The 16237-nt window shown below is 43.3% G+C and overlaps 1 protein-coding gene across 1 annotated transcript in view; it reads left to right on the plus strand.

The window, feature by feature from the left end:
• The first annotated feature begins 109 nt into the window (after positions 1 to 109).
• rb1 (retinoblastoma 1) overlaps positions 110 to 16237 on the plus strand; it is a 40446-nt gene continuing 24318 nt past the window's right edge. The window contains exons 1-17 of the mRNA XM_039005564.1: positions 110 to 393; positions 1548 to 1668; positions 1874 to 1977; positions 3041 to 3175; positions 3423 to 3461; positions 3653 to 3702; positions 3962 to 4072; positions 4312 to 4457; positions 7536 to 7613; positions 8307 to 8416; positions 8536 to 8610; positions 9870 to 9957; positions 10092 to 10208; positions 10723 to 10779; positions 10872 to 10903; positions 11062 to 11138; positions 11419 to 11636. Of these exons, the coding sequence (XP_038861492.1) occupies positions 287 to 393; positions 1548 to 1668; positions 1874 to 1977; positions 3041 to 3175; positions 3423 to 3461; positions 3653 to 3702; positions 3962 to 4072; positions 4312 to 4457; positions 7536 to 7613; positions 8307 to 8416; positions 8536 to 8610; positions 9870 to 9957; positions 10092 to 10208; positions 10723 to 10779; positions 10872 to 10903; positions 11062 to 11138; positions 11419 to 11636 (1665 nt within the window). The 5' untranslated portion in view covers positions 110 to 286. The remainder of the gene's footprint in view (positions 394 to 1547; positions 1669 to 1873; positions 1978 to 3040; positions 3176 to 3422; positions 3462 to 3652; positions 3703 to 3961; positions 4073 to 4311; positions 4458 to 7535; positions 7614 to 8306; positions 8417 to 8535; positions 8611 to 9869; positions 9958 to 10091; positions 10209 to 10722; positions 10780 to 10871; positions 10904 to 11061; positions 11139 to 11418; positions 11637 to 16237) is intronic.

Below are 16237 nucleotides of genomic sequence, written 5' to 3' on the forward strand. Positions count from 1 at the left end.
TGGTGGTACAGTAGGCCTACACACAGATGGCGCCAAAGACGAATGTCAGATTGGCGCGGAGATGACGTCTGGCGGATGTCACGTATGCGACATTTTCCCGCGGTTTCTTTCTTCTGAGAATCGAAGACCTGAATCCGTAGTAGGATTTCAGGGAGCTGACAAGTAAAAACCGGGGATTGTACGGGACCAAATTGGGATATAAACGAAGTAAACTCTTAAAGAGGCTATAAAATAGAAAACAGATACATTTAATAATTTAGCTTTAATAATCTGATAACCCACAAAGATGCCTCCCAAAAAACGCAACTCTGGAACAGCACAGAACAAGGAAATGAAGCCCAGCATAAAAAACGCCTCCCCGGACAAGGAGAATCCAGATTTATCAATTGAAAAGTAAGCAGCCCGTCCAGCCATCGTATTTAACAAGATAATTGTTAACATATAACGTACCCGATTATGTTACTGACTACAATATAATGTTATTTTCTTTCCGTAAAATGATCGTTTGCTAATTATTTGGTAGCTAGCTAACGTAACGTTACTAACAACATCCCCCCCACGAAAACAAGTCCAGACGAACAGCTGGGAAAACATGCTAACTAGTTATCAATCAGTAGCTAGCTAGCTATTATTTGGGAATATGTGACATGCCCGTTGTCTTATTTGTTACAAGTTTACATTTTAAGTTTAGTAACATCAAGCTGTTATTTTCCAGCTATTTAGCCATTTTAGGTGGCTAGATAGTTAGATTCGAAAACAAATTTGTTCAAGTAGCTAGCTAGTAGCTGCTAAGCACCTTGCCAAACGAGTTAACTTGCTACTATAGCCATCTCACTACAGTCATCACTTTAACTAATGGGGACAGAACTTTCATAGAGCCCCTACTAAATTGACTCCAGTCCATTTGATCACGGTTCATAGATATTATTTCCCACTTCAGAAATCGTGTTCAACGTTAGTAAGAATGGACACCGCAACATTTGGGTCTGAACTACAAGGCCTCCCATTGAGTGTTAGAATGATGGTGTTAAAGCTAGAGTCCGTAGTTGAAACAATAACAAAGGGGAACCCCTTGCCTCTGTTTTGGTAAAAAGATGAGGGATGGGCCAGAAAAATATATTTGCTCTCATATTCATAAACAGCTATGGATGCAAGGACTGAACATCCATGATATCAGTAGTATAGTTTTAAGCATGTTTTGAGGCCATATCGTTTGTTTACATTTACGTTATTTATAAACTTGAGTAAAACAAGCTTATATTTGGGGTTCTGATGGGGTGCAACAATTGAACTAAGCTCATGAGGCATTTATACCTTATATTCTTTAAGAATCAATGGGTATATATCATTAATTTATAAGTCAAAAAATGGATATAGCAAGACAATGACAAAACACACTAATTCTACATCAACAACTACATGTACTTATTACCCCCCTCACAAATCATGACTGTCAAAAGTGATTTTGTTACTATTCTGAGTGCACCATTTCCAAACTAAGTATGGTTGATCTAAATGTGACTTTTTTTCTTTTTTTGAATCGTCAGGCACCAAGAGAAGGATGCAGACTTTATGACTCTGTGTCAAAGTCTCCAGGTGACAGATGCGGTGTGTGATCGTGCTTGGACAATATGGAAGGCAGTTCAGGCCTCAGTGGACAAAGTTCTTGTACGTATCCACCCATTGTCTCCAAGTTACTAGTAGACTATACAATGTGTTTTATCTACCGATACCCTTTCTGTCTGCTCTGATGATGGAAAGATTATAGTGAATAAACAACTGAACCATAACTCATTGTTTCTGAAATCAACTATATTCATTGCTATTCACACAGACTGACGATACATTGTTTTTCTTCTCTCTGTCGACACAGGACACTCAAAAAAGGCTTTGGGCTGCTTGTCTGTTTGTGGCTGTGATAGACTTGGAAGTTGCAAGTTTTACCTTTACTCAAATCCTGAAGGCAGTGGATCTGAAGTAAGTACTAAATTCAGGCGGGGATCTGCACTATGCAGGTGGTACAAGAGTGCATTTTTTCACTGGCTGTCCTGGTCGCAAAAACAAGGATTGAAGGGCAGCTTAAACTTCTTCAATTCAACTATTATTGGGTTAAAATACACACACATTTGTGAACAGCCATCCATAACTACAATCCGTAAGGCGCAAATAGCTAAATGAGTGAACAGCAGTGTGATTCACGTCAATGCGCTTTGTAGCTATATCAATAATGTAAATCTGTATTGCCTGACGGCTTCACTGCTGTTGTCCTTACCTCAGAACTTCTATTCAGATTGGATAATCTTTCGATGCCGACAGCAGTTGCACCATTGAAAGACAGCTTGAACTTTAGCCTACAAAAGCCTATTCCTGCTCGTTTCCCACGAACCATGGAGTTTGGTCGGGGAGTCGTTGATGCAGCCGCTCTTCTGTATTTCTGCATCTTTATGCTGCGTGCATTAGACAAACTGGCCGGATATTGATGATGTAGGCTAAATCAAGTATATCAAGTGTTAATTAAATGTTATGCTGCTGTGGCAGTACTGTGGATATTTAAACTAGCTCGCTAGCTACAGGGACTTGCCTGGCGACCGCATCTCTCAAGCCATGCATGTTTGGATACCGGGAGACAGACTGGAAAACGGGCATAACCGGGCGTGCGAGCTCCGTACAGAACAGATCAACCAACGGACAAGGTGGGGGATGGTGAACTTGACGCCGTCACGATGACTTGCAGGCAGTGGGTTACGACACCAACAATGACAAACCATTTATATAAACACATTTTTTGGGGGGGGATTGTACTACCACCCAAAAGGGAACTTTGGAGACTGGAAGGGCAAAGGGGCATGTGCTCTGCTCCGGTAGAGCCCTGTCTGTGGACGTGCCTGCCTCTGTTATAATGAGGAATGCATATATCAGCCGAAGTTTCCCTATTGAAAGTTCAGACCTTAACGCAAACATAACAGGTGTTCGGCCAAGTGAACACATTCCAATTCTTGGTTACAATTAGATGCAGTTTCGTGTGTCCTCTTGTGTGCAGTGTGAAGCAGTTCCTGGGCCTGCTGAAGAAGATGGATGTGAACCTGGACACCATCAGCACTAAGGTGAACTCAGCAGTGACACGACTGGAGAAGAAGTATGACGTGTCACGGGCACTCTACCAGAGGTTTGAGAAGTGCGTGGGAGTATCGTAACGTCATGTTTCCTAATGCCTAGTTTTGATGTCTAACCGTGCTGTACCTCTAGATGGCAGTGTAGTTTCTTTGGACCCTTTTGTCAGCTTTTATTGTTATCCAACTTTAGATTTTCACAAAAATGCAAACTTCAGAGTACACAACCTGAACTTGAGCTGTTTAGTAATGTAATTATGTGCCCACATTGTATTTGAAATGCAATATTTATCACCACTTATCTTGCTTCAGGACATGCAGCAAAATCTATGCAGAGGACTCAGAAGCAAAGTAAGTGAATAAAAAGTACAGAAATACCACTAATTTGAATGATAATCCCTGCCACAATGCTGATCATTGCTAACTTTTAAACCGTGTCTTCACTCAGTCCCATTTATCCAATAGTAAATGAGGGTCAATGTTGATAATGGGGAGTTTGCTCCCAACATGTAGTGTAATGTCAATAATGTTCTCTGTTCCAGGGGGAAAGAAATCCTGCGGAGCTGCTGGACAATGTTCCTTTTGGCTAAGGGTGGGTCAGCACTTGTTGATCACTAACGTTGTAAATTGTTTTTTTCCAAGGCGAAGAACAACATACACATTTGTAGATGTAGGGCTCTGAGATGGTTTCCATCTTCCACTCGTTATGTTTTCCCTCTCCGTGTCTACTCAGAGTTCTGGCGAGATAAACAGCAGGTTTCTGTCCATCGGTCTGTTTCTCCCACGACGCTGTTAAGACTGGCCGGTATTATGATACTGCTCCTGATGTGCGTTGTGTCTACTGTCTGCAGGAAGGGCTCTGCAGATGGAGGATGACCTGGTCATATCCTTCCATCTGATGGTGTGTGTTCTGGAGTTCTTCATCAGGCGTTGCCCGTCCAGCCTTCTGCAACCACTTTACCGTAAGACAGACTCCTTTCCCTCTACTACTGCAAGCCTCAGGCCCTCGGATAGACATGCTCTTACATTTGTGTTGGTCAACTGCCCCTATGAATATATTATCACACTCATTACTCAACTAAAAAAGTGAATGTTACCTTTTTAACATAACACATACCTTCAGTGTGTTATATTACCACAGGTCTGATACGTTCTGTAGATGAATGGTTATAAAATCTAACCTTTTAACCCCTGCCCTCAGAATCAGTCATCAGCACAGCCCAAAGCCCCCCAACAAGAACCTCCCGTCGCAATCAGAGCAAAGCCAAGCCCCGTCAAGCCCCGCCAGAGGTGGATGTGCAGCTCCTGGAGACCCTCTGCAAAGAGAACGACTGCAGCGTGGAAGAGGTTCACACAACATTTTGACTCCTTTACACTCATGGCTTGTCAGCTTGTTGTAGCTTTAGATCCCAGTCGTCAAAATTCACTACCCCTTTAGTGTTCTAAATAAAAAATCATTGGTAGCACTGGTGCTCCCAACTTAAAATATTTTTTACATTGCTTGGGATACAACTTATATTGGGCCTATATGAATTCTAACTACTTTTAAAGCAGATGTTGTGCCCTAGACACTAATATGTAACATCAAATACATTCGTTTAAAAAATAAATAAAGGCTAAAATGTTGATATGAATACCTGTCATCGAAATTACAAAGTCATTTGTGGAATATTAGGTTTCTAAATTGTGTAAAAACACTACTTTCCTATTGAGGTGCATTATGTTGAAAATTGTGCACAGTCTCTTTAACATCAAATTTGTGATGACGACATGCAAGAGATCTGTCATTTATTTATTGCTATGATCATTGATCTCCTGAAGAAGCTATACCTTTCTTTCGGTGTCCCCAAATATTTGGATATACTGGTAACGTTGCCAGGTTGTTACCTAGCTAGCCAATGAGGTAACATTGAAAAAAGTGTAAACGAATGGTTAACGCGAGGGTTTTAGAACTGCCCACGACATGGTTTATGAAAGTAAAATCGTCCCGGCGATCTGCTATAGGAAGATACAACTGTTGGAATTATGGGTCAGATCATATGAACTTGTCGGGCTAGAAGCAAGCCGTTTTTGCTGTAGTAATGGCACAACTATGACGCTAACGAATCTGCACTTGCTTGTTTCTCTTGGGCACTTGGAAACAACGGTACAGCGACGCCTTTTATTACAACAGCTATTATCTGGAAGATTGTTATCACAGTGCTCCCAAAGTAAAACTCCTGGTCGTACAGCAAAATATATGGTATTGGTCCTACTTTAGAGCCCTGCCTTGTATTGTTTTTACATTGTTGCATTTTACGTGTGTGTGTGTGTGACTGTCCTTGTCTAAGTGTATCAATATTTTGTTACTTGTCATGTTTTTTTTGTGGACCCCAGGAACAATAGCTGCTGCATCTGTAAAAGTTAATGGGGATCCAAATAAACAAACATCCAATCCACTTAAGGACAAAATTCAAATAAACGTTTATTAGTCTCATACACAGTTTAGCAGATGTTATAGCTGGTACAGCGAAATGCTTGTTACTAACAGTGCAGTCAAACAAGTAATAAAATAATAATCAAAAATAGAAACACGAAATCACGAATATCAGGGTGAATTTAGTTAACCCAAACAAAATTATCAGTAATCCAAATGTAATCTATGCTTATATACACCAGAAAGATATACTAAGAATGATATGTACAGTAGTAGATGTATTAGAATGAGCTATGTGAAGAATACAGTGCATTCGGAATCTATTCAGACCCCTTCACTTTTTATACATTTTGTTACGTTACAGCCTTATTCTAAAATGAGGAAAAATTATTTAATCCAATCTACAGACAATGCCCCATAATGACAAAGCAAAAACAGCTTTTTAGAAATCTTTGCAAATTTATAACAAAACAGAAATACCATATTTACATGAGTAATCCATGTTTCCAGTGATCATCCTTGAGATGTTTCTATAACTTGATTGGAGTCCAACTGTGGTAAATACAATTGATTGGACATGGTTTGGAAAGGCACACACCTGTCTACATAAGGTCCCACAGTTGACAGTGGATGTCAGATCAAAAACCAAACCATGAGGTCGACGGACTTGTCCATAGAGCTCCGAGACAGGGTTGTGTCGAGGCACAGATCTTGGGAATGATACCAAAATATTTCTGCAGCATTGAAGTTCCCCAAGAACACAGTGGCCTCCTCCATTCTTAAATTGAAGAAGTTTGGAACCCCCAAGACTCTTCATGGAGCTGGCCACCTGGCCAAACTGAGCAATCGGGAGAGAAGGGCCTTGGTTAGGGAGGTGACCAAGAACCCCGATGGTCACTGACAGAGTTCCAGAGTTCCTCTGTGGAGATAGTTGTCTTTCTGGAAGGTTCTCCCATCTCTGCAGCACTCCACCAATCAGGCCTTTATGGTAGTGGCCAGGCGGAAGCCACTCCTCAGTAAAAGGCATATGACAGCCCGCTTGGAGTTTGCCTAAAGGACTCTCAGACCATGAGGAACACGATTCTCTGGTCCAATGAAACCAAGATTGAACTCTTTGGCCTGAATGCCATGCGTCACGACTAGATGAAATTTACCACCATCCCTACGGTGAAGCATGGTGGTGGCAGCATCATGCTGTGGGGACGTTTTTCAGCAGCAGCGACTAGAAGACTAGTCAGGATCGAGGGAAAGATTAATGGAGCAAAGTACAGAGATCCTTGACGAAAACCTGCTCCAGAGTGCTCAGGACCTCAGACTGTGGTGAAGGTTCATCTCCCAACAGGACAACGACCCTAAGCACACAGCCAAGACATCGCAGGAATGGCTTCGGGACAAGTCTCTGAATGTCCTTGAGTGGCCCAACCAGAGCCCGGACTTGAACCCTATTGAACATCCCTGGAGTGACCTGAAAATGGCTATGCAGCGACGCTCCCCATCCACCCTGACAACGCTTGAGAGGATCTGCAGAGAAGAATGGGAGAACTCCCCAAATACAACTGTGCCAAGCTTGTAGCGTCATACCCAAGACTCGAGGCTGTAATCGCTGCCACAGGTGCTTCAACAAAGTACTGAGTAAAGGGTCTGAATACTTATGTAAATGTGATATTTCTGTTTTTTTATAAATTTGGGAACATTGTCTTTATGGGGTATTGTGTGTTGAGAGGGGAAAAAACAATTTAATCCATTTTAGAATAAGGCTGTAACTTAACAAAATGTAGAGAAAGTGAAAGGGTCTGAATACTTTCCGTACACAGTGTATAAAATGGCTTAATGTCTCTATACTTGGGACTGCCGCGTTGGCTGTTAGTGTGTGTATGTGAGTATGATGTTATTTTTGTTACACAGAATGGATGTGGATCAGTCTGTTCATTTATATGGTTGTGAAGTCTGTGTTTGTTTGGGTGTCATCTCATTGGTTTCATTGGTTGTCTGTTGTACTTGTGTTCAAGGTGAAGAGCGTGTACCAGACCAGTTTCTCTGCTTTCCTGGATTCCATGAGCCTCTCTGGGACTCGGGACCTTCCTCAGGTAGGAACCACACACTACATTAAATGCTGGAGCTTATTGCTATGACCCAGGTTATATAGAAAATAAGTCTACTAACAATAGTGTCTGTTCAATAATCAGTGGCAAGTTGCTAGTAGTAATATCTCTAGCAGCCCCACCATATTTCATAACTATATGACAGCCATCGGAAAACAGATCAGTGTTTCAGGCAGTGTGCGTGTCTGAAAGCTGTTCTGTCAGGATGTGTTTGTACTGCAATGTTTGCCAGCTGGATTTTCATTAGATGTGGTATCTCAGGACAGTATATTACAGGGACAGGTATGGAGAAGAAATAGGTGTTAATATTGACTTTGAATTGACAACGATTTGTTTTAATTCAGGACTATTTCCCCAGTAGCCAGGAAACAGTCACAAGGATTGACAAAGACGGCGGTTTAATAGGCTATTTATCCGATCTCTGCCAGGACAGTAGCTACATTGACGTGTGATGTTGGTTTGCTGTAACGACTCGATAACAAATGGTCTCCAGTCATGGGTATTATGATTCATGGTGGCAGTCTGCCTAAATCGTCATGGTAGAGGTCTTTTCCACCCCCTCAACACAAAACCATACCTTTATACTAAAGTGCTGCAGTTTCTATGTAATTGTGAAATTGACCTGGAATACCCATGATGTTATTGAATTCCTGTCTTGACCTCCTGTTGACGTTTCAGGCGATTGACCTCAACAAGCAGTATGAGGAACTCTACTTCAAGAGTAGAGACTTTGACAGTAGGCTGTTCTTGGATAATGACGAGACCCTTCTCACTCCCAAAGTAGAACCGTAAGTAGAACCACAAGTAATGATGTTTACATAATTTTTGAAGTATTTTCTCTGACAAAGAAAGTCTCGCTATACCTAGTACTTTATAGTGTATAATGTCCCCTCACTTCTCCTCTCAGAATGCCGGTGGAAAGGACACCAAGGAAGAACCTGCCAGAAGATGTTGTTCTCATCCCCCCACAGACGCCTGTCAGGTGAGCCCCCTCTGACCTCCACTGGCTTGAACAGCGTGTTCACCTGGACCAACAGATACTTACTCCTATGATGTTTGAGAGTCCTGTCCAGGGGGGTGTACTTGCACATCAACTGCTTCACACTACACAACAAGGAGCTCCTGCCCTATGGGCTGTTCTGGCTCAAACAAGGCTTACTTACCTATGATGTTTGATAGGTAGTTTTGCCTTCCCAAAGTCATGTGTATTAAGCAGAAACTATTGATAGAAAAACCCTGGCGATATGAAATGGGTTCTTAATTACTTCAACCTCTTCTCTTTATAAATGGGATTACCTGTATGGGTGTGCGTTGAGTCTGTAAATCTATATGTATCAGTTCATGTTACCCCGAATACCACAAGGAGAGATCTGCTTTGATATTTTGACGTGGCTCTCGCGTGTTTTCATTTGTGCGGCAGGTAGCCTAGTGGTTAGAGCGTTGTAACTGAAAGGATGCTGGTTCGAATCCCTGAGCCGACAAGGTGAAAAAACCAACACCGCCGTCAATCACTCTGCAGGGTCAGGGGTTGAAAATCACACACAAATGACTCAGTTCATGGCTTTGGATTTTAGTCCTGTGTAGATGTTTCACACTCCTGCTAACTTCAGCTTTTCTAAAATTAGTGTTAAATCTTGTGTCCCTAGAAAGGTATACAAGTCACGTTGGCCACGTTGCAAAATAAATGTACAAGTTAATAATTTCATCCAAACTTCTCGCACATGTCAACGAGCGTCTGCGTAGCCAGACTCTAAAATAGAACTTGTGGGTGAGTGGAAAATGAACTGAGGTCCACACTCCAGTCCAGTTGGTGGAGATAATGCACCTTCAAGTTGGTTGCCAACCGCCGTATAAAGTCCACAGAAGAAGACTGAAGGAGGCGAGATTACTAGAAACTAACTAGGTTTCCCCTTTTATCTGTGGATTAATTGTCGGAGTAGAGAACACACAATTGTGTGACTCAAAATAGGTCAAAATTCTAAAACGATCTTAATAACAACACAATATTTACATTCCAGGACAACTTGACAACAATGTAGTTGGTTCAGAGTTTGTTTTTATATTTCAACCAGTGTCCTGATCGCGTCTGTGGATCGACAAAATTAACATACGCACGTGGATACACGCGTGTGCCCATTCTAATCGGCATGTCAGTTGATTAAACAACTACGAGACAAGTTTCTGTCTCGTAGAGTCCTACCATTATATTCATCATGTGTGTTTCACCCCATGTCTTTGCAGAGCTGCCATGAACTCCATCGCACAGTTGAGGGTCGATCTCACCACCTCTGGCGACCAGCCCTCTTCCAACCTGGCAGTGTATTTCAAGGTACGTTTCACCACGCCTGTGTTTAAGGGTTAACCTCACCTGCCTTCCCATTGAATCATATAGCTCAAGTCATTTTGGGGGCATGTTCCTGCCCTTTTAACGTTCTCCTCCTTCCCATCTTGTTGTTGTGACAGAACTGCACAGTGGACCCAACAGAGGAGGTGTTGCAGCGTGTGGAGAGTCTGGGCCTGCTGTTCAGCCAGAGGTTTGGTCAGGCTGTGGGACCACGCTGTGTGGGGCTGGGCAAACAGGTACCACCTGGCTTAAATACAGCACACTATACAGATGAATTGCACTACTTGAGACAAGGGGGGTGGTATAAACTGTTCATACAGAGGGTTTTCCCACTTTGAGACCTGACAGAAATAATACCTTGTGAAACTGGTGTATAATGTTTGGTTGATACACCACACCCCATGATACATTGCAGGCAGATCACACTATAGGACACTGTAGTCATAAACTCACCCCATGATACAGTGCAGGCAGATCACACTATAGGACACTAGTCATAAACTCACCCCATGATACAGTGCAGGCAGATCACACTATAGGACACTGTAGTCATAAACTCACCACATGATACAGTGCAGGCAGATCACACTATAGGACACTAGTCATAAACTCACCCCATGATACAGTGCAGGCAGATCACACTATAGGACACTAGTCATAAACTCACCCCATGATACAGTGCAGGCAGATCACACTATAGGACACTGTGTAGTCATAAACTCATTCATGTCTTTTCCTTATTTTCATCAGAGGTTCACCCTTGGCATCCGGTTGTATTACAGAGTCATGGAGTCCATGCTGAAATCGGTAAATGACCTGGTCTTATTCCTATTTCGGTTCTACCTCCATATTTTCTGAAATGTCTGACAAATTCTGAAAAATCAATTTTTCCCAAATAGGAAGAGAAAAGGCTGTCGGTGCAGAATTTCAGGTATGCAAGAGAACAAAATGTGCTCATCTCACCAGAATTAAAAGGATTTGCTCTTTAATTACTCTCAACAAGCAAACATTTGAATAATATAGCTGCAGAATTTATACCGCAGTGTACTGCCAATTTCCCTGACCTAAATCATGTGATTTCCATTCCAGTAAACTACTCAATGACTCCACATTCCACACCTCGCTCCTGGCCTGCGCTTTGGAGGTCGTCATGGCAACCTATGGTGGTGAGTTTCTTCAAAAGCCACATTCACTCACTGCTAATGGATGCAGTCGTCTGGATGAACGTATAGATTATTCTACCAGCCTTTAATTTACATATATTCACTTCTCATAGGACACTAATAGTATTTAATAGAATTAGCAACATGCATATATGTTACACTGCATTCTGTCATTAGTTGTAACTACTTCCCTTTTAATAACATTTCTAAACAGGATCATAATCAATATAACACAGATGAGCTATGAGTCATGATTTCACTGCCTCTGTTGTCCTCCAATCAGGGAGCACCTTCAAGAACAGTGGTTACAGCAACGGTGGCGTTCCTGTGGAGACGGACCTGTGCTTCCCATGGATCCTGGATGTGTTCCAGCTGACAGCGTTTGACTTCTACAAGGTCATCGAAAGCTTCATCAAGGCTGAGCCCAGCCTGAGCAAAGACATCGTCAAGCACCTGGAGCGCTGCGAACACCTCATCATGGAGACCATCGCCTGGAGGGAGGTAGGTCACACACAGCAAGTCTTATCACCACGTTACATTATGACATAACTGCAGCACTCAAGGCCAGGTTGCATTCACTTTCTATCAGCAGTTTAACACCTCCAAGCCAGTGCTACCAGAGCAGTGCTTGGTTTTATTGATGTCAGGGGGACTTGTTTCTGCATTTATAGATTGTACTGTAATAGAATCGACAATCTCTCTGGGGGCAGCCCCAGCATTGGTCATCATTGGCAGCTGCCTGTGCTGCTGTTGGGCTCCCTATGCACTAGGCTGCAGGAGAAGTAGTAGATGAGTGGGTTGAGGCAGCGGTTGGAGCTGGCCAGGGACAACACCACTGGGTGCAGAGCATTGGTGGCCCGAGCCAGGCCACAGCTGGGCAGCAGGCCCACGTGGGTCAGGGTGTGGCCCAGCAGGTTGAGGTGGTAGGGGACGAAGCAGAGCAGGAAGACCCCCAGCACCCAGTAGGTGAGGGTGCGCTGGCGGCTGCGGTGCTGCGAGCGGGAGCAGTGTCGAGGCTGGCGCACCACGCTGCAGTAGCTGAAGAGTAGCAGCAGGAAGACACCCTGCACCAGATACAGAGCCACGAGGATAAAGGAGCGCTGGCTTTGGGACGACGGGTCTAGAAGACAGGGCTGGTGGTGGTGGTGGGCCGCACCAGATCCCTCCACTCAGCAGCCGCTGCACACAGCCTGCAAGGTGGTGTCATCAGAGGATGCACTACAGCAACATAACGGTCCACGGCCATGCAGACCAGGAAGAAGGTCCACCACGTCTGTCTGGTTCGTCAAATCCATGGATAGCTTTGGTCTTTCCAGTGGCGGCTCATTGCTTTGTCTCCCTCATGTCTGGGGAGAAAATGAAGGGAATACGAAGGAAAATAGGGCAGAATACTGTACCAGCAGTTAACATGTGACAGGTATACCAAATATTAAATTAGATAGACTTTCATCTTTTATGCCTGGTACTTTATGGTATTTCAATATTTGCACATCGGTGATCTAGAGGGCGGGTGATCTAGAGGGCGGGTGATCTAGAGGGCGGGTGATCTAGAGGGCGGGTGATCTAGAGGGCGGGTGATCTAGAGGGCGGGTGATCTAGAGGGCGGGTGATCTAGAGGGCGGGTGATCTAGAGGGCGGGTGATCTAGAGGGCGGGTGATCTTGAGAGCGGTCTGCTGGCACAGCTGTGGTGTGTTGAATGTGCCGGATGGGACCTGAAAAGTCTACAGCTCACAAGCGCACACACATGGGCTATTTCAGGGTAATTTCCATCCCAGTAACTGTTCTCCCTACTAAAACACACTATGCCTGTAAGGTGTGTAATTAACTTCAATGTCCTGTAGAAAAGAATCATTCCTTTTGTTAGTGGTTGATTTGCATTTTAATTTCCATGATAATCATCTGTATTGTAAAGGGATCACGTGTCTACCTGTAGGACTATCTGGAGTTTGTCTCAGTGATTTACTGGGAAAGAAGATGGCAGTGAAATTCCTCCTGTACTATTGTGTGTCTGTCAGAGATCCTGAAGCACATGCTCCAGGCAGAGAAAATATTTAGAAATGCTGATGTGGTTACTCCATGTTAACCTAGAGAACAACCCGTATCCTAAGTGTGTCTCTCCTTCCTAGTTCCTTGGAAAAGGAACTCTTACACAATCCTTTCAACCTCTATAGACTACAACCTCTACAGCCTAATATTCTTAGCTGTGCAACATCTCAATCGTTTCCTCAGAGATGTTGTTTATATTTGTATGTTGTAGTTATTATAAATCCCATGCAGGAAAACAATCTTGAATGACACTTCCAATTTTTTTGGAGGCTACAGGAATTGTGTGTGTAAAGAGTAATCTTTGAGCAGATATTGAGGAAAGGAGCACATTACCTTATGTTTCAGAAAAATTGTGATCCAAATTCTCTTACGCCATTAGACTGATGGTCAGTGGCGTATTGGTGTCCAGCCTCTGTCCTATAGTGAAATGATGCTTGGTTTGATTTTTCTGTGGTCTTGGTCCATTTTGAAATGGAGAGGCTACGGTAACCGTTTCATATCAGTTTACGCTCATGTATGGACACCTTAATTCCCAAATACATACTGTACATTCATTCTCTCTCCAACACACACACTAATTCAATGTTCTCTGGTCACACTGAATCAATAGTGATGTTTAACCTCCTCACTGTCACTGGCCCAACTCCCAGACAACCTCTGTGGTGTCATTGACCTGTTAAGTGGTATGGTATTACAAGTCAATATCCTGGAGCTGCTAGGAAAGTCTCCACATAACAGGCACCAGAGGGAAATTGTCTTATCTTCTATCTCAATCTACACATTCTATGCAGTTGAAGTGTCAGTGTTTTTAATAAGGCTGTTATCTGAGTACTGTACCTGACAGAAACAACCTCCTATCACTCTTCCAGTGTTATTTGTGGATGTTTAGGCTTATTTGACTTGTATCAGATTTACCTCACCTTGTATGTTTGAGGATTGGTGCCAAAGCCAAACTAGAGTCTGCATACTGTACTTTTCCCACACCGACGTGTTCTCACTAGTCTGCTTTTGTTTCACAATCCTTCCCATCAGATGAGTAGAGAATCAAATTGTATTAGTCACCTGTGCCGAATACAACAGGTGTAGACCTTACAGTGAAATGCTTACTTACGAGCCGCTAACCAACAATGCAGCAAAAAAAAAATATGAATAAAAATAAGAAATAAAAGTAACAAGTAATTAAAGAGCAGCAGTAAAAAACAATGGCGAGACTATATACAGGGGCTACTGGTATAGAGTCAATGTGTGGGGGCACCTGTTAGTTGAGGTAATATGTACATGTAGGTAGAGTTATTAAAGTGACTATGCATAGATGATAACGGAGAGTAGTGGGGGGGGGGGGGCATTTGATTAGATGTTCAGGAGTCTTATGGCTTGGGGATAGAAGCTGTTTAGAAGCCTCTTGGACCTAGACTTGGCGCTCTGGTACAGCTTGCCGTGCGGTAGCAGAGAGAACAGTCTATGACCAGGGTGGCTGGAGTCTTTGACAATTTTTAGGGCCTTCCTCTGACACCGCCTGGTATAGAGGTCCTGGATGGCAGGAAGCTTGGCCCCAGTGATGTACTGGGCCGTACGCTCTACCGTCTGTAGTGCCTTGCGGTCGGAGGCCGTGCAGTTGCCATACCAGGCAGTGATGCAACCAGTCAGGATGCTCTCGATGGTGCAGCTGTAGAACCTTTTGAGGATCTGAGGACCCATGCCAAATCTTTTCAGTCTCCTGAGGGGAATAGATTTTGTTGTGCCCTCTTCACGACTGTCTTGGTGTGCTTGGACCAGAAGGAGAGCACTGTGTGTCTGTCAGATAGGGCACTGGGGGTTAACAACCAATCAGGAAAGCAGGGACTGTTTGTTGCTCACACTGACTGCATGGTGCTCTTACAGCTGAGAGCAGTGTTGTAACCCTCAACTGGTCTCGAGACCACATCGAGTGTCTCGGGGTCAGATACGTTTGTACATAGTCTTGACTCCGTCTCAGACAATGAGAAGACGTAATTTCTTCCTGAGACCAGCGGAGTAGAACTCATACAGTAATTATTAGCTACCATTCAGTCAGCGCATAAAACCATTTTGCCAGGCCAAATATATATCTTATCGCTTTTTGAAACCTGGACCTCCTACTTAACTCATAACATTTACTGTTCTTTACTTTTTGTCAAAAAAATATCCTCAAACTTTGTCATGCTCGTCAGAATTTCCTTGGTTAGCTGGTAGGGAAGAGTAGGGAAATGATTTGAAAGTTGCCCGCTCACTATTCATAAGGGGAGACCGAGGGAAATGGGAAGTCTATCTATTATAGACATGTTTGCGCAGTGGTTAACTGTGGCTATTAGACCTTCAGTGGGGGGAACATGTACCAAAATCACAAAAAAGTACAGAAACATAGCATCACTTAATGTGCCCAACTGAATCAACCCGACCTGAGGCTGAGCTTCGGGCTGCCACTCTCAGAGATGGCACCCACATGCATAATGCTACTCACAACCACACTGCTTACACAACCTATGGTAGCCTAAAGCCATCACTATCACCAAAAGCAACAACAGTGACATGTCAAAGGATGTGTGTGAAAGCGACTGTAATACCAGCGCACTCCATGTAGGAGAGGGCACTTTTTGTAGAAAGACCTCAGTCACACACAGCATGATGTTAAAGGATAAGCAGCTCATTCACTCAGACATAAAAAAACAGTAGATCCTAATCATAAGAAACCAAAAACACAACCATCAGGCTATTACAACCATTGCAGTGAATACTTCCCTTAGCAAAACTAAAATCACATTCAGCACACAAAGTAACCAGGGAACTAAAGTTTTAAATACAGCAAGTGAGCAGCAATAAAAAAAACGGTTCCACTCACCAGATGATTATTAAGTTATTCTTGTAAAGTGCGACGCTAACAAATTAGGAACAACATCCTCTTCGATAACACCTGCTGCAGCCGCTGCAAACTAGTCTACAACAAAAGCTAGCTAGCTAGACTGTGGGAGAACTACTGCTCGCTTTTGTCAGAGACCTGTTGGCCTTCAAGAAGGCAGAAGTTTCCTTATGTTTCTGT

This window comes from Salvelinus namaycush, chromosome 12 (assembly GCF_016432855.1).
Source record: "Salvelinus namaycush isolate Seneca chromosome 12, SaNama_1.0, whole genome shotgun sequence".
NCBI classification, from domain to species: Eukaryota; Metazoa; Chordata; class Actinopteri; order Salmoniformes; family Salmonidae; genus Salvelinus; species Salvelinus namaycush.